The sequence below is a fragment of the Oryza brachyantha genome, chromosome 10 (genome assembly GCF_000231095.2).
Source record: "Oryza brachyantha chromosome 10, ObraRS2, whole genome shotgun sequence".
NCBI classification, from domain to species: Eukaryota; Viridiplantae; Streptophyta; class Magnoliopsida; order Poales; family Poaceae; genus Oryza; species Oryza brachyantha.
In genome coordinates, this window is record NC_023172.2 from 10,296,998 (window position 1) to 10,319,549 (window position 22,552).

At 40.2% G+C, this 22,552-nt stretch overlaps 3 protein-coding genes and 1 non-coding gene across 6 annotated transcripts; 2 read left to right on the forward strand and 2 right to left on the reverse strand.

Moving 5' to 3' along the window:
• Positions 1-1,622: 1,622 nt before the first annotated feature.
• On the reverse strand, positions 1,623-4,092 carry LOC102717556 (TATA-box-binding protein 2-like). Of its 2 annotated transcripts, none has more exons than XM_040528166.1 (7): positions 3,899-4,092; positions 3,221-3,308; positions 2,989-3,111; positions 2,793-2,837; positions 2,611-2,703; positions 2,284-2,462; positions 1,623-2,179 (listed from the first exon to the last, which is right to left on the reverse strand). In XM_040528166.1, coding segments are annotated over exons 1-7 (681 nt in total). In that variant the 5' UTR covers positions 4,051-4,092; the 3' UTR covers positions 1,623-2,178. The 2 variants fall into 2 exon arrangements, with proteins under 2 accessions (XP_040384100.1, XP_040384099.1); XM_040528165.1 differs by having other exon boundaries at positions 1,623-2,201; positions 3,899-4,089.
• Positions 4,093-5,798: 1,706 nt separating this feature from the next.
• Positions 5,799-5,882, reverse strand: TRNAL-CAA. The gene has a single exon. It is a non-coding gene; the product is annotated as a tRNA-Leu (tRNA).
• A 6,294-nt stretch (positions 5,883-12,176) lies between these two features.
• Positions 12,177-15,194, forward strand: LOC102717832 (probable NAD(P)H dehydrogenase (quinone) FQR1-like 2). 2 transcript variants are annotated; one of them, XM_040527933.1, is made up of 3 exons: positions 12,177-12,205; positions 12,389-12,998; positions 14,700-15,194. In XM_040527933.1, exons 2-3 carry the CDS (start codon positions 12,469-12,471, stop codon positions 14,926-14,928), a joined length of 759 nt encoding a protein of 252 aa, XP_040383867.1. In that variant the 5' UTR covers positions 12,177-12,205; positions 12,389-12,468; the 3' UTR covers positions 14,929-15,194. The 2 variants fall into 2 exon arrangements, with proteins under 2 accessions (XP_040383867.1, XP_006662374.2); XM_006662311.3 differs by lacking the exon at positions 12,177-12,205 and having other exon boundaries at positions 12,388-12,998.
• A 617-nt stretch (positions 15,195-15,811) lies between these two features.
• LOC102718114 lies at positions 15,812-21,915 on the forward strand. Its single transcript, XM_015841749.2, has 11 exons — positions 15,812-15,917; positions 16,818-16,967; positions 17,414-17,523; positions 17,934-18,108; positions 18,677-18,786; positions 18,870-19,031; positions 19,136-19,322; positions 19,699-19,974; positions 20,354-20,419; positions 20,537-20,594; positions 21,060-21,915. The coding sequence occupies exons 2-11, from the start codon at positions 16,833-16,835 to the stop codon at positions 21,455-21,457; spliced, it is 1,677 nt and encodes a 558-aa protein (XP_015697235.1). The 5' UTR covers positions 15,812-15,917; positions 16,818-16,832; the 3' UTR covers positions 21,458-21,915.
• The last annotated feature ends 637 nt before the right edge of the window (positions 21,916-22,552 follow it).

A 22,552-nucleotide genomic window follows, 5' to 3' on the forward strand; every position in this document is an offset into this window, starting at 1 on the left:
TTAACTACTACAAAATTTAAAATCTAATTAGAAATTTAAGATGATAAATTTCGTCATAGAAACTTTTTACAAAAAACATACCATTTAGCAGTACGGGAATTGTATGTGCAAAAGCCGAGAAAAAAAACTAAGAATAATCAGGTAAAAGAACGCAGCCTTAGTCTTTGATCAATTATGTGCAGAATGTCTACTTGCCTAGTGATGAAGCACTCTAGTTTACTTTACATGTTATCTTCAGCGTGCAGAAAACTCCATGTAAACTCCTCTGCATTGTTAAAGGTATCCTTCGAATTATTGACTTTAACATTGAAAGTTGAAAGTCCTTTAGGGAAACCTAAAGATTGTTTGTTAATACTCAATGGTCCATAGGTTTTATATGGTTGACAGGTTGATCTTCTTTTCTTGGATAACTAGGCTCCTAGGAGACAATTGATAGGATGATTGCACGAGGGAAAGCAGGTCAAGTTTATTGTGCAGACGGTGCATTTGTTAACCTTTTTGCATCCATTGCATCCAGCGGGCCAGTCCCCAACACACAATTGAAAACTTTGTTCGTTTCATCAACTGGTGCAATCAACCAACAGCATCTCTAGAGAACAGAATACCATATAACTAGATGTCTAGATGATCAAACTGAGGCCATGATGCTGGCACAAGGTTATGCAATCATTGTACATGGCACATTCCAGTTTTGTAATAAACTGTCAATGTGCCTACATGGCAGAAATGTCCATCCCACAGAACCATGCTTTCTCCTACTTTTTGTCTTCATGTATTATAACCTAACATTACATTTATGTGATTGTGCTTTGGTGCAAAAGTAAGGTTACATTGATTTCTCATGCTCTTTTGCACATTTGTGTGGTAATCATTCTTTTACTAATGTTTGCACAACCTATACCATTTCCCTTCGGATTCTACAGTGAAAAGCTTTTCAATATAGAAAATGTATTTATGAATGCTTCAGCTCGAGCTAGCTGCAGCTCTGTCAGATTTGAATTGCTGTTGACGGTCAGATTTACATGGTTGTTTTCATGTTCGGATGGAATTATGGCAGGTTTCATGATTTTATATCAATTTCAGGTCTAGAGATTTCAGCTTGAAACCTAACTACTGCTGCGCTGTTTGGCGCTACTTTGGATTATAATCCAAAACAATTATGAATTTTTAAATTTTGACTTTATAATTCCGTGTAGATTGTTTGTGGTTTCATGATTTCATAACAGTTTCCAGGTCAAGTAGTTTCACTTTAGTGGAGTGATGACAAAGTTGATATCATCTTGATGTTCTCTTGTTATGTGTTATCTGAATCTGTGTTTCATGGTGGATGACAAAGAACTTGCTTCAGTGAATTTAAGCCTTCAAAGCTTCATAATGTAAAGAAGAATTTGATAGTACTACCATTTTGGATCGTTTCTGTCCATAGGACCATCTCAGAAACCATTTTGGAAAAAAGTGCAGTTGCATGTCAACATTAATTTCCCAAGGAATCATTGCCTCAAATTGTTTACAAACTCATATTTACACCGTTGCTATCCTATCCTAGTGTCACAAACCATTTTTTTCGTCGGTCTTAGAATACTGCCTTCAACCAAGGAGGCCCTAAAATCCCAGGAGCAGCGTCGCCAGCAGCAATCAGGTTTGAATTTTTGTCTCAAGATATCTCCGCTCAAAGCCCAACCACTGAGGCCCTAAAATCCAATGCGATTTCAGTGACTTACTGTTTTTTTTTTACAACTTTTCAGTACGCCCACTTACTAACCGACGAAAAAAAAAGGAAAATGGTTGAAGACAGTACTCTAAGACCGACGAAAAAATTGGTTTAGAAAAAGACAGATGACAAAATTGGTTCCAGCTTCTGCTCTGTCATTCGTTTTTTATAACCTTTGCTATTGTTAACATGTTAGACGAACTTTTGATGACAGATGCATATGCACAAGATCTCAAGTCAATTTGCATTCCCATTCATGTCAGCATTAGTTTTATCAAAAGAATCCTTCGATCAAGTTGTTTACAAACTCTTCTTTGCTCAGTTGCTCTCCTATCCTGAGCTACGATGAACAAAGGAAAGTAAAGGAGTGACGCCAGGTGCGTGTGAATTTTGGCAGCCAGGTCCTTAAGCTGGTATGTACAGCGGCGGCAGCAAATATCCCCCATTCGATTGACAGATCACCCCACTCTGTTGAGGACAAGAATTCACTCTGTTGAGGACAAGAATTCATGTCATTTACCAGAAATAAGCTCATGGATCTCTGGAATGTGCAAGAAGAGATAGAGACTTACCAGCGCTGCTGAGTTTTCCTGTATTCAGTTAGCACTGGGTGCATGTTCTCAAAGGCAGCGTAAATCTCTTCGCGTTGCTTGGCTCCAGTGAGAACAATCTTACCAGAAACAAAAATCAGGAGCACAATCTTTGGCTGCTTCATCCGGTAAATCAGCCCAGGGAAGAGCTCTGGCTCATACTGCAATAGCAAGCAAGTGAAAAGGGTTAAAATTGGGCGCAAAATTAAAATGGAGCAATGAAAATATTTTCTATAAGCTATCCATTTCAATGGTGGTTCAAAGAGTGCACCAAAGAAGTTGGAATAAAAACAGAAGTAATCAACTTACACTAGAGAATGCGCCATGAGAATATGCAAGGCCCTCCAAACGAATTGGAAATTTGACATCACATGAGCCAACAATGTTCTGGATCTTGAATTCCTGCACCAAATTCCAATGTGTCAAGCAGGGTAAAACAAGGACAAATAATCTGAAGTTCTGAACGAATTCATGGGAGTATGAGACAGTACCTTGAACTTTGCTGGGAAGCCAAGCTTTTGGACGATTCGCGCATACTGCGCTAACAAATAATCAGATTAAAATTGTTATAGAGCAATTCAGCAAAAGCTGAAAATAGGATCAATGAACAATTTCTCCCTGCATGATGTAACAACAAGCGTTCCTAAGCATATACAGTGATAAAATAATATGACTATTGGATTTTACCTTCCTCGCAGCAAGCTTTGAATGATCTTCGCTCTTTGCTCCAGTGCAAACCATCTTTCCCGAAGCAAATATAAGTGCTGTTGTCTTTGGCTCCCTTATCCTCATGATAACTGCAGCAAAACGCTGTCCAATAGAACAGATGCAGTCAGATTCCCTATAGCTTAGATGCAGTTAAATTCTAGATACTAGTATATACAAACTGTGTTTTGTTCTAGAAAGAAACCAAATATACCTTTGGGTTGTACTCTGCATTACGAGCCTGTAGAGCAATTTGTTTCAGATCCAACCTGCAGTCCAGGTTTACTGTCGAAACGATGTTCCTGACAGATCAACAACATATATATTACACCTTGCACACTTTTATTGCTGAAGGCGTATGCCAATCATCTTTTTCAGTACATACATCAAGAAAAAGTTACATCTAGAACTTGCGACGCCCATTAATCACACTGATAAGCATCTGCAACAGACAGCAACCACTTAAACACTCCTAACTTAAGCACACCATTTCGTTCTTTGATTAAGTTGTGCGGATTACACCTCAACTACAGATACTACGGAATAATTCGTTTCAATTCGAAACGGAAAACCCTAATACATTTGCGATGTTTATGTTTAGAAGGCCGTGCAGGACACCCAAGATCCAATCCGTTTCAAATTAGATATCGGTTCCCTCTCCCCCCCCCCCCCAGGAAAGTTCCAATTTCCATCTGCATTAAAACATAAATAACCAGCGCGGATCGGTCGGTTTCCGGATCAGAATAGACCGCCGCAGATCAAATCAAGATCCCAAAGGGCTCCCCACCCCCCCCCCCCCCCCAAAACACACACACGTTCCAGTTTATATGCCTCCCACATTCAGATCCAGAACCCATCGTCTCGTCAAGCCTGCGACGGGGCGGGGACTCACTGGAGGGTGGGGATGATCCCGGAGGGGTGAATGGTAAGATCCACCTGCTGCCCCCCATCGCTCACCACCGCCTCAGCTCCTCCTCCTCCTCCTCCTCCCCCGCTCGTACCGAGCCCCGGATCCATCGGATCCACCGGCGCGGCGGCCTTCATCCGATGCAGAGGAGGATTTCAAACCGGGCCGGCTTTATAGGGAGGAGGAGATCGGGTGGGTGGGTGGGTAGGTGGCGGTGGCGGCGGCGGGGGATCGCGGGTTAGGGTTTGGTTGGTTCGCTCGCCGCGGGGCTGGGTGGGTCGGTCGCGAGGAGAGAGACGGGACGGGATTTATACTGCGGCGGGGGACCGGGTCCCGGGTATATATAGACGGGAGGGGCTTGGGGAAAGTCCGGGTCGGTCGCGCCCGGTAAGGACTGGGTCGGTCGGTCGGGCGCGGTACGGGTCGGGTCCAAGCTGGCGCGCGCCGGGAGCTCGACCCGAACCGGGGGAGACAGGGATGGTCGTTGCCTCGTTCGCGTGCCGTGCCGTCCGGGGGCCGCAGCTGAGCCAATCGAGTCGTTCATTTTTTTTATTTCACTTGTGTTCATATTTATAAATTAAATTTAAAATTTAAAATTATATTTTTTATTAAAGTTTATTTTCACTGTTATTTTTAAATTATTAAGAATAAATATATAAAAGTTTTTAACTATTTTTTATTTTTTATTTGTAAGTATATTGTTTCGCCTGCGGCGTAGCTTAGGCGCTTGGTTATGTTGTGAGCTTTTTTTTCTCTCTTTTCATGAAAAAAAAGATATGGCGCGTGCAAATTGTTGATTCTTTATGGTCACAAGAGGACAATATGCTTCACAGCGCTTTGGTGCGTACGAGGCGCGTATTGAGCTCGTTTGTGTGGCATGCATGATTGAACACTACTCCACATTTTAAGAAATAAAAACAAATAAAATTGCAAGAATGAATCTAGATAAAAGATTATTTGATTTGTGTTATAGTTATTTTATAGTATAAATAGTGAAATTTAGTAGTTTATATATCTATTTTAAAAATATAAGATGATGAAACTCTATATAATTTTTTAAGAAAAATACACCATTTAGAATATGTACATAAAAAAGTTGAGGAATCATTTGTATAGAAAGAACGCAGCCATAAAAGTTGGTTTTTTATAAGGTAAAGGGAGTACTAGGACGAGTAATCCATTATCCTTTTTTTTTTCTTCCGTGGCCTTCGAAGATTTGCCGAAAAATACATGTCAGGTTTTCAAAAAAAAAAATACCCTCATGCATTCAAGCAAGAAGAAATAAAGAATAATGCATCTGCTTTTTAAAATGTTCATGGCTATTGACTTTGGACTTATGTTTGACTATTTATTTTTTTAAAAAAATAATATGCAAATATAAAAAAAATGTACATCACCTTACCTTAAAAGCACATTTGATTATAGCACCCTTCCTGATTCGAACTTGCCACTTCCACACGTTGTTATTATTGCATTATTATATGGACCGACATATGTATCAAGTGATCATTTGAATGTTTCAGCTTAAATTTAAAAAATCAAGAAATTTTAACTCTTTGGAACTTTCAAGTTAAAAGGTAAAATTTTCAATTCAAATTTTGAAACTTTTAATAAAAAATTTGAAAGTAATTTTCAACTCAAATTTAAACTTTCATCTATATTTATGAAATTTCCAAATAAATTTGCTAAAATAGAAAAGTGAAGCCCATATGGCCCAGTGAGTCGTTATCCAGCCCAACAAAATAACTATCTAATGTGGCAAGACTGAAGCAACATAATTATTGATCATTGATCGCCCCAGTTGCTATTAAACTCGGAAGCAAATAAATAGGCAGAAAATGAACGGAATAAGTAGGGAGGAAAAATTTAAAAAATATAAATATATTGTCAGAAGTGGGATTTGAACCCACGCCCTCGTTAGAGGACCAGAACTTGAGTCTGGCGCCTTAGACCACTCGGCCATCCTGACTTTAATGTTTAGGGACTTTAGTAAGTAAAATATAGTCGTTCTAAATATGACTAAATTTATAGATAAATATAGAAACATATAAACACTAAATTAGTTCTATTAAATATGTGATTGAAAATATTTTCATTATATGTGTATATTTGGTTGTAGATGTTACTTATTTTATATAAACCTGATCAAACTTAAAGCAATTTGATTTTGACGAAACAACTTATAACTTAAAACGAGTACGAAATTGCAAGCAAGAGGAAATCTCCGACGATATGCAATTAGGCATTCTGCAGCTTAATTAATTTGACTAGGCATCTTTTGGAGGATCATCTCGCAGTGATTGTTGCATAGTGCTTTTCGCTTGATGGTACGGCCGGAATGATCCAGCAAACTGTCAGTGCTAAACCGCCCTACTGCACTGGTCTCCTAGATTCCCTTTGGCATAATCCATTTCACACAAACTGTAGTTAGTAGTTCAGTTGGTAAGGACAAGATGGTTTCTTAGCTCAGGGCCATGAATAATGGGATGGTGTTAGCAGTAGACCATAAGATAGTCATTCCTAGTTCAGTCGTATCAGATTTGGTGGTGGATAAAGGCCTATCAGAGAGAAGGTACTATGGTTTTATGCGAATCATTGTAGGGTTTTATATCGTCGCACAGAGAATCTACATGATCAAATCATCAGTTATATGGATCTACTTAATAGATAACATGTTATGCAAATTGTTCTTCAAAACTCATGCACAAATCTACAGTGAAGCTCGATTTTAGACCATTATTCTTTTAAACTACATGAAATTTGTAACCGTGTCATTATAATTTTGTAAAGTTAGAAATATGTCATTGATATCTCACTGATATGTGGGACACACATGAGTCAATGACACGTAGGCCAGGATAACATATCTCTAGTTTAGCAAAATTATAATGACATGGTTGTAACTTTCCCTTAAACTAAACTAAACTAAAGGAAATATGGATTATTCATGACACACTTTGAAAAGTATTATTTATCGGAAAATTGCGTTCACCAGCATTGATTGTATTCTTTTTAGTTTTTTTAGCTATATAATAATATTTAATTAATCGATCTATTAATTGCTTGATTAATCAGTTTATCAGCTTAATACAGTAACATCTACTCCCTCCGTTTCATAATATAAGATGTTGACTTTTGTACTTGTAATGTTTGACCATTTATCTTATTCAAAAATTATGGAAATATCATTTATTTTGCTTGTGACTTAGTTTATTATAAAAAAGCTTTAAGCGTGACTTGTCATTTTTTATATATGTACTAAATTTTTAAATAAGACAAATAGTCAAACGTTACAACCAAAAAAGTCAAACAAACGGAGGCCGTAGTTGTTTTCAATTTTAGATCATTGAGTTAGATGGAAACGTTTTCATTAGAGCTGCACCACGAAATCTACTAGTACAAGAATTAACAAAAATTGTCATGGCCAGCTCAATTCAAAGCAGAGCACACACATGGATTAGCAACCGCACGCATTGATGTTTTTTTTCTATGAAAATACAATAATTTTTTTTGAAAAAAATCAGCACGAGATTGTGCTATTTCATTAATAAAGATGGAGAAGAGTACAAGCCCCTAGGGGCAGAAGAGAACAAAAGAGAAAGGGGAGGGGGGACAGATAAACATGCACGTTGGGCTCTATATGTTAGGAGCAATTAAGTCTCCAGGTCTCTTGGCGCCCGCCATGGACCAAATTTTGGCCTCATCTTTAATTTTTGCCATGAGGCTAGTAACCGAGGTCTCCTCCCTGTCGAAGACACGTCGGTTCCTCTCTTTCCAGATTTTCCAGGCGATCAGAAGAATAAGGGTTTGCAATCCTTTCTTTGGTACTCCCCTAGCATTGGATAACATCTCCCACCATTCCTGAATACTCTCGGTGGGGTTCCAACGTCCTGGGTCTAGTTGTTAGTATGCCACCCATGTAGCTGTCATCGTCCAGATTCTTTTGGTGTATCTCCAGTGGGCAAGGAGGTGTTTTGCTGACTCGTCCGTCATGCGACAAAGGGGGCATACTCCGTTGTTTGGCCAACCTCTAGCTGCGAGCCGATCTAAGGTCCACACTCTATTTTGAGTCACCAACCAAGCGTAGAATTTACACTTTGGAGGGGCCCGAGCTTTCCAAATGAGGCTGTTGAGTTTGGAGTCTGAAAATCCCAAGCATTGCGCTTTATAGGCCGACGAGGCGGAGTATTCGCCATGGTCCGAAAGCTTCCAAGTGATCTGGTCTGAAACCCCTTGCTGAAGTGGGATCTCTTGGGTCGCACCCCATAGATAGACCAACTGGTTAATCAGCTCTACCGTGAGGCTGGTACTGTTATTTAGCTTGAGGTCAGCGATCCAGGCGTTATTTGTAATGCCTTCTCGTAGAGTTTTCTTCCTTTTACTTGATGCTGCATAGACGAATGGCATCACGTCCTTTGGTCTACACCCCATTAGCCAAGCGGAGTCCCAAAAGCGGATGGTATTGCCGTCCCCTATCGTTATTTTCGACGCCGCCTCGAACAATGCTCTGTCCATTTCGTCACACGGTGTGTCCATCCCCACCCACGATTTAGCGGGGTCACTCCATTCATGCCAGAGCCATCTCAGCCTAAGGGCTCTCGTGAATTTCTCCAAGTTCAGCACGCCCAGCCCCCCTTGTTTTATTGGCATGCATGTTCTTTCCCAGTTAACCTTACATTTACCTCATGTGATGTCTCCCGTCCCTGCCCACAGGAACCTTCGTCTTTTAGCATCAATTTGGTTTAGGGACTCCTTGGTGATCTTTAAGGCTATGAGAAGATAGATCGGCTGCGCTGTTAGCACTGATTTGACTAGGACTGACCTTCCTGCTGGTCCTAAATTTTTGCCTTCTCCATCCTGTGATTCTTGCCATGATTTTGTCTAGTATCTGTCGAGTGTCTGTCTTGCGCGTCCTCCCTAAGACTAGAGGTAGTCCAAGGTACTTCAGGAAAAATTGTGCTCGCATGGCGGGGACACCCTCTAGGAGGTGATCGATGTCTATGTTGTGGCAATAATACTAATGTGCAATAACGGGTCTTTGCATAAGAGGGATTGGGTCCATAATTAAAAGCTTATGTCCAATTATGTCAAATTCTCTCACTTTCATGTATCTGTATATTCATTTGACTGGCACTCTTTGTACAGGCCCTGTTAAGACAGTAGTTGCTCCCAGGTCATCATCAGACATTGCAGTTACACTTTGGTGTTTGGGTGCCCAACTGAATTGTTCCCATCACTATTGTAAGGGCCCTATTTAGATTACAATATTTTAACAGAAATCTTGCTTGATGGCGATCAGTTCCAACCCTTTGAAATAAGCTGTTTGTGAGGTTCAGGATCATTTTTTTTTCAATTGCACGGACAACGTTTACACGAACACACCATTACACATGCACATACTGCAACCGTATCTTCTTAACACACTTTGGGTAGTTGGAGAGCAAGTATAAGAGGAGTAGAATATAATGCAAAATGAGTTATCTAATGAAAATAAATTAATTATAGTTTTTACAAACTTAAATAATATATTGATATAGTTCTTAAAACAACTTTTAGATAAAAATCTTTTGCTGAAAGGTTACTGTTTAATAGTTTGTGAAGCTTGCTTACGAAAAACGCTTTTCTCCTGTTTTCTTGTGCCAAACGGAACCTTAACGCCCAATGACTAAGGACAAATGTGTGAACCTTGGGCGTGATTGTTTGGGTTTTTTTGGAAATAACTAAACGACATATTTTCTAACAAAAAAAATAATTCATGAATAAAACACACACACATATATTATATATATATATATTTTTTCTTAGTGATTTAAAAGTCAATCCTGGAAAATAAACTATAATTTAAAAGTCAATCTTGGAAAATAAACTATAATTAAAAAAATCTTGAACTCAACTTTAAATTTAAGATTAAAAATTCAAATTTTACCTATAAGCATAACCAAAAGTGAAAAGATGAGATATTTGTTTCTATCGAAAATACTCATGTATATGCATAATTAAATTCAAAACTTTCAGTGTGATGAATCATATACAGGCAGTTCTATCACACGTCAAAAGGAGTTTCTCTTTAACAGATGGTCTGCGAAAGATCAATAATTACATTAGTCTATAATGGTGCCTCCACAGGAGCATCATGTGTACAGCATGGACCCAGAGAGTTGGTGAAAAACAAAGATACCAAGATTACTCTGCCTATTAGGCATGAACACGCTGCAGACAAAACAAAGAACAGAACAGGTCGGCTGTCTGCCGGTCAATGTCTTCTAGAAGACCAAGGTACCTACCAACATTCTGTGGTGTATCCCGAAAAGTTGCAAAATGGAGCATTTTGTGTGTTGTGTTGCAATAATGCTGCCCTTTTTTAAATAGAAAATATGTTTAGTTTTATATTAAATTAAAATACAATTTAGGATAAAAGTTATATATAAATATATATATATAATTTACCGATTTAAAAGAAAATGTTAGCATATAAATTGATAATAAAACCTTAAAATCAACTTTAAATAATTTTTAAATTTTAGTTTATAAGTATAAGTAAAAAGATTATCCTAGAAAGGGATGATTCTAAAGACTGCAAGGGAAAACATCTACGGAAAGACCTCTATGATCCACAGTAAGATCACATAGATCAAACTCACGAAGACTGAAAATATTATGAAGCAATAAGCATATGCTAGTATCTTTGTTATACACGGCTAAATACTTTACTATACAGTTTATGTTGCATGATCAAGTTCATAAGTTTCTCATATTACCACTCTATTTTTATTGTCCTCCTAAATATGTTCTAAATATAAACCGTATAGCACCCACTTGGCATACTATCCTGCCACAAAACATCAATTAATGTATTCTGTCCATCGCAGGATAACCTATACATATATAAAATCGTCATACTTTCTCAGCCGTAACATTTTCGCAATAAGGAAATAAAGTTTAGAAATCCCATTCACCCAAAAGAAAATTGGTTTTCAAAGTGGTGGGAAGGATTTGGCAATCGTATTTAATGATCAACTAATTTCCATCATCCCAGTACATACACCTCGGAATTAGCAGCTTACTTCACATTGTAACATCACTGTTTACGAACTCCTATCCGGAAATGATCTACCTATTAGGTTTTTTTTTTTTGGCCTTTTGTAGCATGTATCTTTTTTATTTGTTTCCGGATCGAATAGATATCGCATGTCCCGAGCATGCAAACTTAATATATGATGTTTGTTTTGTTATATGCATATGATTTCACAAGTTTTTTAACTATTTGCCACTCTATGATTTCACAGGTTTTTCAACTATTTGCCATTCTATTCGTTGCTGCATTCCTAAATGCCATTCTCCTGGCTAACTTTTATTTTTTGTCATTGGAATGTGAGAATTGTTGATATAATGCTATTTTCATCATATTTTTGCCTCCACGTCAGCGCCACATCATCTGGGCAAGATGACAGCAGTGATGAAAGGGCATTGCTATCCCTAACCTTTTTTAAGGATATTTAACAACACAGAGAGATACTTTCCGTAGAAAATGAGCACATCCATTTACAAACTTAACATTATCCAGATAAAACATGGATGTCATAACATGGTCCTTGCCACCAACATAAATGCCCAGACATACCAAATTCCTAGTACATACAACATAAGTAAAATAGATTTTCACAATCACATGATAATAATGCTTAACATGTTTTTTGACCTCAAAAGACAACTGAAATCACTGTGTGCATTAGTAATTTCCTCCTTTTTACAACCGTATAAGGGTAGAGAAGAGATCTAGCATTGGTCTGCCATGTAACCATCAGATGTGGAGGCAAAAAAAATGGTCAGAATAGCATTGAATCAACTATTGATGAGCCCATATGGCTAAAAAAAATCAAAGTTAACGAGGAGTTAGCAATTGGGAATGACGAACAAAGTGACAAATAGTTGAAAACCCCAAATTTCACTATGAAATTAAGGACGCGGGAGTACGAGACAATGCATACAAATTCAACTTTAATCTTAATACAATTCCAAAAATATAGACCATTTATAAAAATAGAGTATACATGAGAAAAATATATTGTACGATCAGAAAGACTGGTGAGCCCTACGTGCTATTAGACTACCGTATCATTTTTGAACCAATTTCATGAACCTGGCCCATCCAAACCGGTGATGAACCTTCCTTATTAAACTAACCCCTTTTCCAACGCACTGCCTTCCTCTCCCTGAGCTGGCATTTGGCTGCATCCCCCCCCCCCCCCCCCCCCCCCGCGCGAGCTGCACGCACGGCCGAACTCCCGAGGCGTATGCAACCTTCTCCTCTCCGCTACGCTCCTTCCAAGATCGCATTTGTTTTGGCCTCAATCCGCGGCTCACCCGGGCGCTGCCCCAGATCCGCGGCGCTCTGTCTCGGGGTGTGTGTGTTGCGGAATTGGCCAAGATTTGCGGGGTTTGTTGCTGAATTGCCAGTTGTTTGATTCGGTGCAGGTTTTCTTGGACGGAATTGGATAGGAGGGGGGGAGGGGAGGGTTTTGGTTTGACGGAGTAGACCAAGGGCCGGGCCGGCGATGGGGAAGGGCGGCGGCTGCGTCCCCAGCAAGAAGCGGCAGCCGCCGGCCAGCACCGTCGCCGGCGCGCCCTCGTCGTCGTCCGCGCCCGGGGCAGCGCCGCGGGACGCCCCCGAGGTGGAGGCGGCGGCGGCGGCGGGTGGGCGGAAGCTGCGGCTGTACATCGTGTTCTACTCCATGTACGGGCACGTGGAGGCGCTGGCGCGGCAGGCGGCGGCGGGCGCGGGGGCGGTGGAGGGGGTGGAGGCGGTCCTGCGGCGCGTGCCGGAGACGCTCCCGCCGGACGTGCTGGAGAAGATGCAGGCGCCGGCCAAGGACCCCGCCGTTCCGGTCATCGCGGCGGCGGCGGACCTGGAGGAGGCCGACGGCGTGCTGTTCGGGTTCCCGACGAGGTACGGCGCCATGGCCGCGCAGATGAAGGCGTTCTTCGACTCCACCGGCTCCCTCTGGGAGGAGCAGAAGCTCGCCGGCAAGCCCGCCGGGTTCTTCGTCAGCACCGGCACACAGGGAGGCGGCCAGGAGACCACCGCGTAAGCATCTCATCCCCTTTTCTACAGAAATGGATTAACTAAGACGCTAATCATTTTATCTTTATGTCAATGCTCGTTTTGATGGGTAAGAGGGTATTGATTCTTTAGAGTGGACATGATTAGAACATTCCCTTTTTCTTTTCACAAGATTATCTAAATTCTTGGGATGAGAACTGACTTAAGGGATGTTGTTTTAGTCAGTTCAAACTTGAACATACTCCTTATCAGTGGACTGTCTTTTGTTCATTTCTTTGGATAGTGGTAAGTGCTTCCCACCAAATTGTTGGCTGTTTGGTGTGTATATCCACTGTTAGTGATTTAGAGGCCAGATTTCTATCCATTATCTAAAAAGGAATTGTTGGCTGGCGATATCAGCATACGTTCCATTTGGTACCAATTTTGTCATGATGAAATTTTATCTTATTTGCCCGTTTTGGTTTAACAGCATAGGTTTGAATTTTTTTCTATTGTTGCTTCATGCCAACTTTTGGCATGATACTTGCTGTTGCACTCAATATGTTTCTGTGGTGTTCAGCGGGTGTGCGTTTACCACTAGGAAAGACCTATAAGTCAAATATAGTAGGTGAGTTAGTCTGAGACTGAAAGGGTTTCAATATGCTTAATTCAAATTGCACTGTGATGCATTGACAAATTTCAAGTAATTCGCCTTCAAGAGCATGAGCAGGTTAAAGTCACAAACTAACATGTCCTTGTCATGACGCTTTAGCAATGGTTTGGTAGCTTCAAATTGTGGAAATGAAGTACTATTCTTGTGGCTATTCAAAATCCTTACGCACTATTTCCTCAATAATCAACAGCCATGATTCTGTACTGCGAGACTATTAACAACAAAGACAGTTGGATATTGATATGATTTGTACAAAGGGATCTTAATTTAATGCACAGCATGCAATACATCTTGTTCTCTAGCTGATCAGGATCTGCCGTACTCCGGCTAACCCAGGTGTTGTCCTAAGCATTGGATATGAAATTCATAACCAATTAATTGTGATAGACACAGGGAGAGGGTACAGCACAACTTTCAGCAGTATCTTTGAAAATTTTGGATCTATCATGTTTGAACTCAGTTGGAATTCCAGTTCTTGTCTTGATCCAAATATTTAATCCACTTCTTGCACGCCAAGTGTGAGGAAAATAAAATAGCCATTCACTGGTTTAAACTCTTATTGATTTTGAGGTAAAAATGTTCCTCACCAAGTCATTTGGACATTATAGGGATTGAGAGGATGCATCATACATTGTAGTATCGATCATTTTTGCTCTCTTACAAGGTTATGGTTCCTTTTATTGGTTTATGTCTATACTACTCAACAATTTTTAATAAATGAAACATGTCAAGTTAATATTGAATCTGTTTGCTAATAAAATCTGAACCACGGGATTTTACAAATGTTAAGAAACAGAGGAACAGCGGAATATACATGGGGGGGCTATATAGCCTTTAATTTCGTGGATCTAGGTTAGAGACATGATAGTCGAATTACATATTGATTTTTGAAAAGAACCACCTCTCAATCCACTTTTGTTTCCAGAGTCGAATTTGAATACATTACACAATTTGCATGAACCAGTCGGCTAGTTTTAGTAAGATTGGCATGTACATTCCTATTTTGCTTCTGGGATGGATCTGCATTCTCGCTGCTTAGCTATTGCTGACCGTGCTTATGTTCTTCATTGTAGTTGGACGGCAATCACCCAGATAGTGCACCATGGAATGCTCTTTGTCCCGATCGGCTACACCTTCGGGTCAGGCATGTTCAAGATGGACGAGATCAGAGGAGGCAGCCCCTATGGTGCTGGCGTCTTCGCCGGCGATGGCAGCAGACAGCCCAGCGAGACGGAGCTGGCGCTCGCCGAGCACCAGGGCAAGTACATGGCCTCCATAGTGAAGAAGCTCGCCCAGGACTGAGCTAGAAGAAAGCCCACTGTGCAGTCCCCGACTCCACCCGGTCGATCAGTCACCATTGATGATTTTTACCCTATTGGTTTTTCTTTCTATATATGTATGTGCACAGCCTGCTCTGCTCCTCGGATCGTCGACCGTTTGCGCATTTGTTCGTCACAGATTTATCTGTAAATTGTTGGCATAAAACATTGTTTGTTGTCCAGTTGAACAATAAGTTGGCCACAGGGTGTTTATCTGAATAACATCACCTGTCATAGATTTGTTGTGCAGAACTTTGTTTCTGTAAGCCTGAATGAAGAGAATGCCCATGTTTGTACAATTGTACTACTGAATATACATGTCTGAATTTCTGGCACTACGCAATGGGCGTCAGGCTATAGCCTTGCAGGTTCCAATGGCGGCTCCGAAGGCCGAGCCGCCACTGGCGGTGACTGGCAAGTTTCAGAATGGACTGCGAAGCGTGGAGCCCCGTTGGGTGTAGGTGGACTTTTTTATTTTTTAAAACATTTTTAATAAATAATTTTATTATTAAATTTAGAAGAAAAATATTTTCACCGGATAAACATTTTGGCCACACCAGAGTTGATGGTGTGACAGACCAATGTTATCACGTAGGCTTGCTATGCTAGTGACATTGGGGTGATAGCATATCAGTATTGGTGGCATGACCAAAAAACTCATACATTGAGAATATTGTCCCTCGAGGTTTAGTAATCAAATGATTTATTAAAAATATTTAAAAAATTAAAAAAAAATCGTGCGACGGGCGAAAGAGGAAAATACGTCTCCTTGCATGGAAGGCGTATTGCGAGGATACGTATTCTGGTGGGTGGGTGGATTCAAAATTTTCAAATTGCCTTTCTTGTAGAGGGGGGAAAACCGCAGCAGCAACAGCAGCAGCGAGAGTTTGATCGCCTGAAAGCTTTCGCCTCACCGCGCCGGAGCACCTCGCTGCGACGCCGTGGAAGGAGTCCGTTCCGGGCTCCTCGCTGGTACGAGATTCCCTCCTCTCTCTCTCTCTCTCTCTCTCTCTCTCTCCCCCACCCCTGTCCCCTTGCGGGGGAGCTCCGATCATCGAGGGCGGCGTATAGTTCGAGGTAGTGATCGCCAGGTAGGGGAAGGGGATGCTCGCTCTTCGATCGGTGCTTCTTCTCCGGTCTGGCCACAAGGCTCGCTTTTGATGAGCTCTGCAACCTTAGGGTTCTTAGGTTTTGTTCCTAGGAGTTTGATTATGCTCTGGACTCTAGAGAGCTCGCTTGTGCAGTTGTGCGCCCTTCTGCAGCGTGGTCGTGTGGAGTTGGTGTCCCCTGATGATCCCAAATCCTGCTGGGTAATTGATGTGATAGCTCCTCCATTTTTTCATAACGGTGTTGATTTCTGAAAGAGGAGGCGGCGGGGGGGGGGGGGGGAGATGATGGTCACTAATATGAACCTGTAGAAATGTGCTACACTACATATAATAGAAAGTTTCAGTATGAACTTGTGGGGGGTTTTACAGAATGTCAGAATGATGACTAAAACCAATCAAATTAGTGGGATTTTCCTTGGTGTGTATCTTTTGATCTTTACTTATTACACAAGGAAATCCTATAAAGATGATCGGTATTTTTTTCTTATTCTATTGTATGTGTCATCATTGCACAGGAAGGGCCCAAAGCCAAAGGAACCCTTTGTCTATTGTATGTTTACAACTTTTAGTTGGCATATTTGGTGCTATATGTTGGTGTCCCCTTGCAATATTCATGCTTTTATGATAGTCTTGGTATCTAATTTTCTGGTCATGTCTCCTCACGGTGCAAAATATCGGCACTCTGGTCAATTGGTCATCATACACTATAAATGAATTGATATGGAACGGTGCATGAATTTATTGTTGCGGTTGATTTCAACAGAGTAAAACGGAAGCAATGATGGAATCTCTAGACCCTGCAAGTGCAATACCATATGCTGGGGATACGGCATTTCAGATTCACTGCATAAAGCGATCAGCATATGCTGCTCTGCTGACAGCATTCTATTCTCAATCAGACCTTCTATCAGGGGTATTTTTTTCCATGAGTACTTTCTGTTTTCTCTACAAGTTCAACTGCAAAATACCAGTTAGAAAATCCAACATGATATGAAGTATCAGATCCGTTGCCATTTTTGTTACATAACACTCGTCCCCACGTTGATTTCTGACCAAGAGAAGGTACAGTGTTGTTCTTTTGCATGTTATTTGAGGAGAATATGGTTGTGACCTCACTTTTCAGGTTCTTATTGTTTGATGTTACTATATCTAGTTTTATCACTCATCTTGCATTCTGCGTATTTTTATGGTTGTTTAGTTACAATGAATTACCTAGAATATAATAGCCTGGTCAGCAAATCCAATGTGAGTAGGTTCAATTAACCATGATTCATAATTAGAAAACTGAGCACCATGGAATAAATTTTCTTTTACCATATATGTTTATTTTTAGTGTTCATTACCATCAACTCGTCACAGGCCAAGGAAGGAAGTCTTGCAGAACTGAGAAATGAGTTTAGAATATCTGACACTGAGCATGAAGAGTATCTCATGAAGACTATCTCAAATAAGCATATCAGGTCTTTAAGGTGCGCAAATCAAGTAGTATTGTTTTTTATAATATAAATTATATGTTTATAATGACTAATGATCTTAGAGCAATTTTACAATCCTTGAGTAGATACTGAGAGATACCAAAATTTTAGTGTAAAATTTGGTACCTCCTAATACCTAGATACCAAGAGGTATCAAAATTTTACACTGAATTTTTGATACCTCCTGGTACCTTCTCAAAGACTGTAAAATTGCTCATGATCTTACCTTTTCTACCGTTTCAAATTTCCAATGACCCTTTAAATTTGATAATGTTGAATTCATTTTCCTACAGTCATTTTAATATTGAAAAATTCAAATCTCCTTGGTTGTGCAAAAATTTGTCATATTATGACAAGTATCATGAAACAAATCGACTAATATGGTGCTGCACTTCTTGTTGCAGTGTTGGTTTGAAAAAGGCAGGCATTTCTAATGTTGAAGTTATTAAGGATTCTCTAGATCTTGTACCCATGATAAAAGATGCTCAAGATACTGCATTTCAGATTCACTGCTTGGAGCGATCAGCATATGCTTGTGTGTTAAGAGCTTTCTTTGCTCAGTCAGAACTTCTCACACGGGTATACCATATATATGTGATTGTGTTGTCCACTTGTTTCTATGAGTGTGACTGTGTTGTCCACTTGTTTCTATGAGTTAGAGTGTGAGATATCACTATGCAATGCAACTTCTGCTGTACAAAACTTTCATTGCTTAATTTTGGGGAAAAGGTGTCTGATGCCTCATTTTTTTTTGTTAGTGCTGAAGAAATAGGCTCACATTATTGCCCATTCCATACTACTCCCTCCATTACGGAATGGAAGGTGTTTTGGTTTTGTTCTAAGTCAAATTTCTTTAAGTTTGACCAATATTATAGAAAAACATAACAACATTTTCAACACCAAAAATATATTATACAATGAATTTAGTGCAACTAACTTGATATTGTAGATATTGCTATGTTTTTCTATAAACTTGGTCAAACTTTAAGTTTAACTTTGAACAAAACCAAAAAACCTTACATTTTGAAACGGACAGAGTATCTTTCTTTTGTGCAGTTGTAGTCACTATATTCTTATGGTGAGTTATTTTGATTTATCAACTGTCATTGCTTCATCGGTATATAATGTTATTTTTTTTACCTTACAGTCACAGGCCAAGCTTCTTACTAAACTGAGAAAAGAACTTAGAATATCAGATGCCGAGCTCAGAGAAGTTCTTGTGAATGTTACTTCAAATGAGTATATCAAGTCTTTGCGGTGAGCATATCTACTTACAGCCTCCCAGGAAACAAAATTCATGCTGATCAATTAGATGTTTATTATATCTTTGCACTTAGCAGGAATTGTAGTTTGGCAAACAACTCTGGTCTTAAGGATTCTGCTTTTGATACACGTGCCATGGTTCCTGATAAGATTGTCAAAGATGGACAAGTATTCAACTCATTCACAAACAGTTTGGCTCAGGAGTCACAAATATATTCGTGTGCAATGCCATTCATGAGGTGACAATGTTTTCTTTAATTATTTCGCATATGTTGAGATTGTTCTAAAATCAAGTAACTGTTGGATTTTAAGTCTGCTGACCAATTTATCTCTTATGAAACAGGAGTGTTGACATATTAGGCAGCTCCTACATGACTAAAAAAGAACCCTTCATGACCAAAAATCAATACTGCCTTGATCCCCATGCAGTAGTTCCTGCTAAGGAGTTGAAATCTGGAAATGGGTGTGCATTAGCATACTTAAAATCCTATCCTTCTGAACAATTGCCAGTGGCAGTTCCCTCTGCGCAGGTGGTATATTATTGTTTCTTTTTCAGCTAACATCTTAAACAACAAACTTGTGCTATTCTGGATTATTATGGTTTATTTTGGTGTTCCTTTTTCTATTATAATAATATTTTCTCTGGATGATGATCTTAATATCACAAAAAATCCACACTATTCAGAAGGAAACCACCCTTGCTAATTGGTAAAGTGCCATTATGCTTATGTGGAACTGTAAATTATGAATGCCTCTGTGGTTTAGTATACAGTTTTGCCACTTATATACCTGTTTTTGTAGTAAAAATCAGTTAAAGTTTTTTCAATAAATCAGCTAAAACTGCTGAAGGTTCACTGCTCATAATCCAGCGCTCTAGCCCTGTGTGCTGATTATAATTTTTGACAGAAACGTAGCACAGATGATCTGCTTGATACTAAGACATTACCTTGTGAAGTTACTGGCTGCAATCAATCTCCCATCCAATTAAAGCACAGACAAGCAAATACTGGTCATGTTCCTTTGTGCATTCATCAAGACATGAAAGCATCAATGAAAAGGAAAACTGAAGTGCAAGGAGTGATGGGATCTAAGAGCCTGACTGTCATCGTGCCAATTATTGGAAATATAGAACATGGTTTTGACATCATCAAGCTTGAGCTAACTGCCAGCCTCCTGAGCAAGGTACATGTATCATCCTTATAATTAACATTAGACTTGTCTCTAGAGTCTAGACTGTGAACTCCATGTAAACTCTTATATCTGACTGGACTGTTTTAAATATTTCTTTCCCTAATGACGTTTCCTAGAAGTTAAATTTTCATTAATCATATACCGCTTTCTTTGTAGCACTTTCTCTCTCTTTGTGGTTGTCTGCCTGTTTATTTTTAGTTATATCAACTATCAAGTTATCAGACTATCTGGTTAAGGTGTGTCTTTGTCCACTATTTCTGTCTTTTCCCCGTCTTTTGTGTATACCATTTGGCCTTGTTTGATTTGCAATGTTTGATACTACAAGAAAACTGTTAAAGAGGAGCTGATTTAGACTCCTATTTTTTTACAGGTTGAGAAACTCTTTAGGGAAAATCCAAACCCAGCTGATTTAGGGACAGCAAAGGTGGCCCTCAAGGTGAGAACCCTGTTGAATTAGATTACTCAATATGATAGCATAAAGTTTTCATCCAATCTCCTCTTATTCTAAGCATAATGCACTTCATAACTTCAATGACATTTAAACTTGAACCAGGAACAAGAAAAGGTCCTTTTAGATGCACTTCTTAAACTTTCTGAAATGTCATATGTCGGTAAGTTGCTTCATATAAACTCCTGTTTTCTCGTAGCTTAACAATGTCAGTCTGTTTATGTAGCAATCTCAAGTTAATACATCAACTACACTACTATAGGGGGTTCTACAGGCTTTTACATTTTGTAACAAAAAAATATTGCATCACCATCATAATGTTTAATACCGATCAACTACTTGACTAGTCCTCTTAGAATTTTACAAAACACTTGGATATAAAGGGATATTGAGTTATTGTGGTCCATATTTGGCATACTAGAATGTGCTGCGAGATTTTTCATTATGCATTGCAAATATAACAATCTTTTTTCACCTGAAATTACTGAATTCTTGACCCTTAAAAACATGACCCCTATCAAATACCTCTGAAAAAATTACACACCATTTCTTATTTGCTTTTTCCTTCATTTTCTAGTACTGACTTTCCTATTTCAACGACCTTCTCTTTGGCCCCTTTACTCTGTAGAGGAGTATTTCAGTACCAGCTACCAGCCAGATGAGTTCAACCAGCACGATGAGTGTGAGGGCGACGACGATGTGCCTCAGAAGTCAGCAAGCACAAACGACAGCGAGACGCCACAAAAACCGGTGAGCTCAAGCGATGAGGAGGCGCCTCCGCAGCCAGGGCCACGACGTGGTGTGGCCGTGGCCGACAAGGGTAAGGTGGAGCCCTTCAACTCCGGCGGACCAGGCGGCCTCGATGCAGCAGCGGACCAACCCACTTCTGCCACCACCTGCAGCACATCACGCACACTGTCACTCAGATCACAACGCAAGCGCAGTGTCCAGCGCGCGTCTGAACCAGTGGCCAAGCGGACACGGCGCCCTTCCGTGTGGCTCTCAGGGTCGGAATGGGTCTGGTGAATTGTGCGCCTGTGTGTCCAGCTGGGAACCCTGCAACGTGAAATTCACTTGACAATATCATCATCATCACTGACCAACTCTGCTGCACAATATGCAAGTTTTTGCTGGAGACCTCTGATCAGGTGAAGTAGATAGCTCTCGCCTCTGGCATGCCTTTGTTCTTAGCAGACAGTGGTATATAGCTCATGTAACTACTACCTCATTCAGATATAGGTCCGTCGGTTGTCACTGGGACTGTCTTGACACAACTGCATGTTCCCTCTAGCTTTATACAGTACCTCAGACATTTCAGCAATTGTGGCATCATTTTGTGTTTTCCCCAGATTGGAAACAGGGTGCTAAATTGGTGACTTTAGTTGTGTACTGAATTAGGCTGGATTCTGAGGCAGCTTTAAGATGTTTGTTGCTGGGACTATCCCTGCACTGCAGTTCTGGAAAGTGGTCACTGCCTTTGCCCATGTGAGGACGGTAATGTTAATGTCTGTGCCTTGTCTATCCATGCAATTCTCCCTATTCCTCCTCCCCGTTCCAAGCTGTAGATTTCAGGCTATTACGTACAAAGACTCAAGTGAACAGCATCAGATCTGAAAACTCGCATTGGCTTGTGATGGCTGCTTGCAGCTACACTGGTCCCACCCCCAGCCGCCCAGTCCCAGGTATGTCATGTGCTTCTTGCTCTGTCCAACATGGTTAAAACTGCAACTGCACCACGGCCATGCAATTAGTTCAGTTTCATATATTTGAGCTGCGTCTCGTTCGGTGGTCTAAATTATTTTGGCTAAATTTAGGTTTGTCCTTTTTTTTTCACTTGGAAAATTGTAGTTCGAGTCTCCTCAACTCTTGGTCCATTTTTTTCCCGATTACATGAAAGATGCATATGTTATATGTACATGGTACTACCGCAAGCCTGCTTAGATTTAACCTACACCATGAACTCTAATGTCTCTTAGGAAAACATCGTATATTCGTATAACTCCTAAAACTGCGTAAATCACATCTCAAAGGTCTGGGGATGGTTTTAGGCTTTTAAGTGATTTAACACTTATAACCACGGTAACGAACAGGCCTGTAGTCTAGCGGTTACAAAGGCAGTAG

Excerpts from the sequence above, each read along its gene's own strand:
- LOC102717556 (XM_040528166.1), bottom strand. The coding sequence starts at position 4,050 with ATGAAGGCCGCCGCGCCGGTGGATCCGATGGATCCGGGGCTCGGTACG. Across the intron at positions 3,112-3,220 it reads ATGCAGAGTACAACCCAAAG|CGTTTTGCTGCAGTTATCAT; the intron begins GTATATTTGGTT and ends TCTATTGGACAG. Across the intron at positions 2,838-2,988 it reads CAAAGCTTGCTGCGAGGAAG|TATGCGCGAATCGTCCAAAA; the intron begins GTAAAATCCAAT and ends TTGTTAGCGCAG.
- LOC102717832 (XM_040527933.1), top strand. The coding sequence starts at position 12,469 with ATGGGGAAGGGCGGCGGCTGCGTCCCCAGCAAGAAGCGGCAGCCGCCG. Across the intron at positions 12,999-14,699 it reads GGCGGCCAGGAGACCACCGC|TTGGACGGCAATCACCCAGA; the intron begins GTAAGCATCTCA and ends TCTTCATTGTAG.
- LOC102718114 (XM_015841749.2), top strand. The coding sequence starts at position 16,833 with ATGATGGAATCTCTAGACCCTGCAAGTGCAATACCATATGCTGGGGAT. Across the intron at positions 16,968-17,413 it reads AATCAGACCTTCTATCAGGG|GCCAAGGAAGGAAGTCTTGC; the intron begins GTATTTTTTTCC and ends AACTCGTCACAG. Across the intron at positions 20,595-21,059 it reads TTCTGAAATGTCATATGTCG|AGGAGTATTTCAGTACCAGC; the intron begins GTAAGTTGCTTC and ends TTTACTCTGTAG.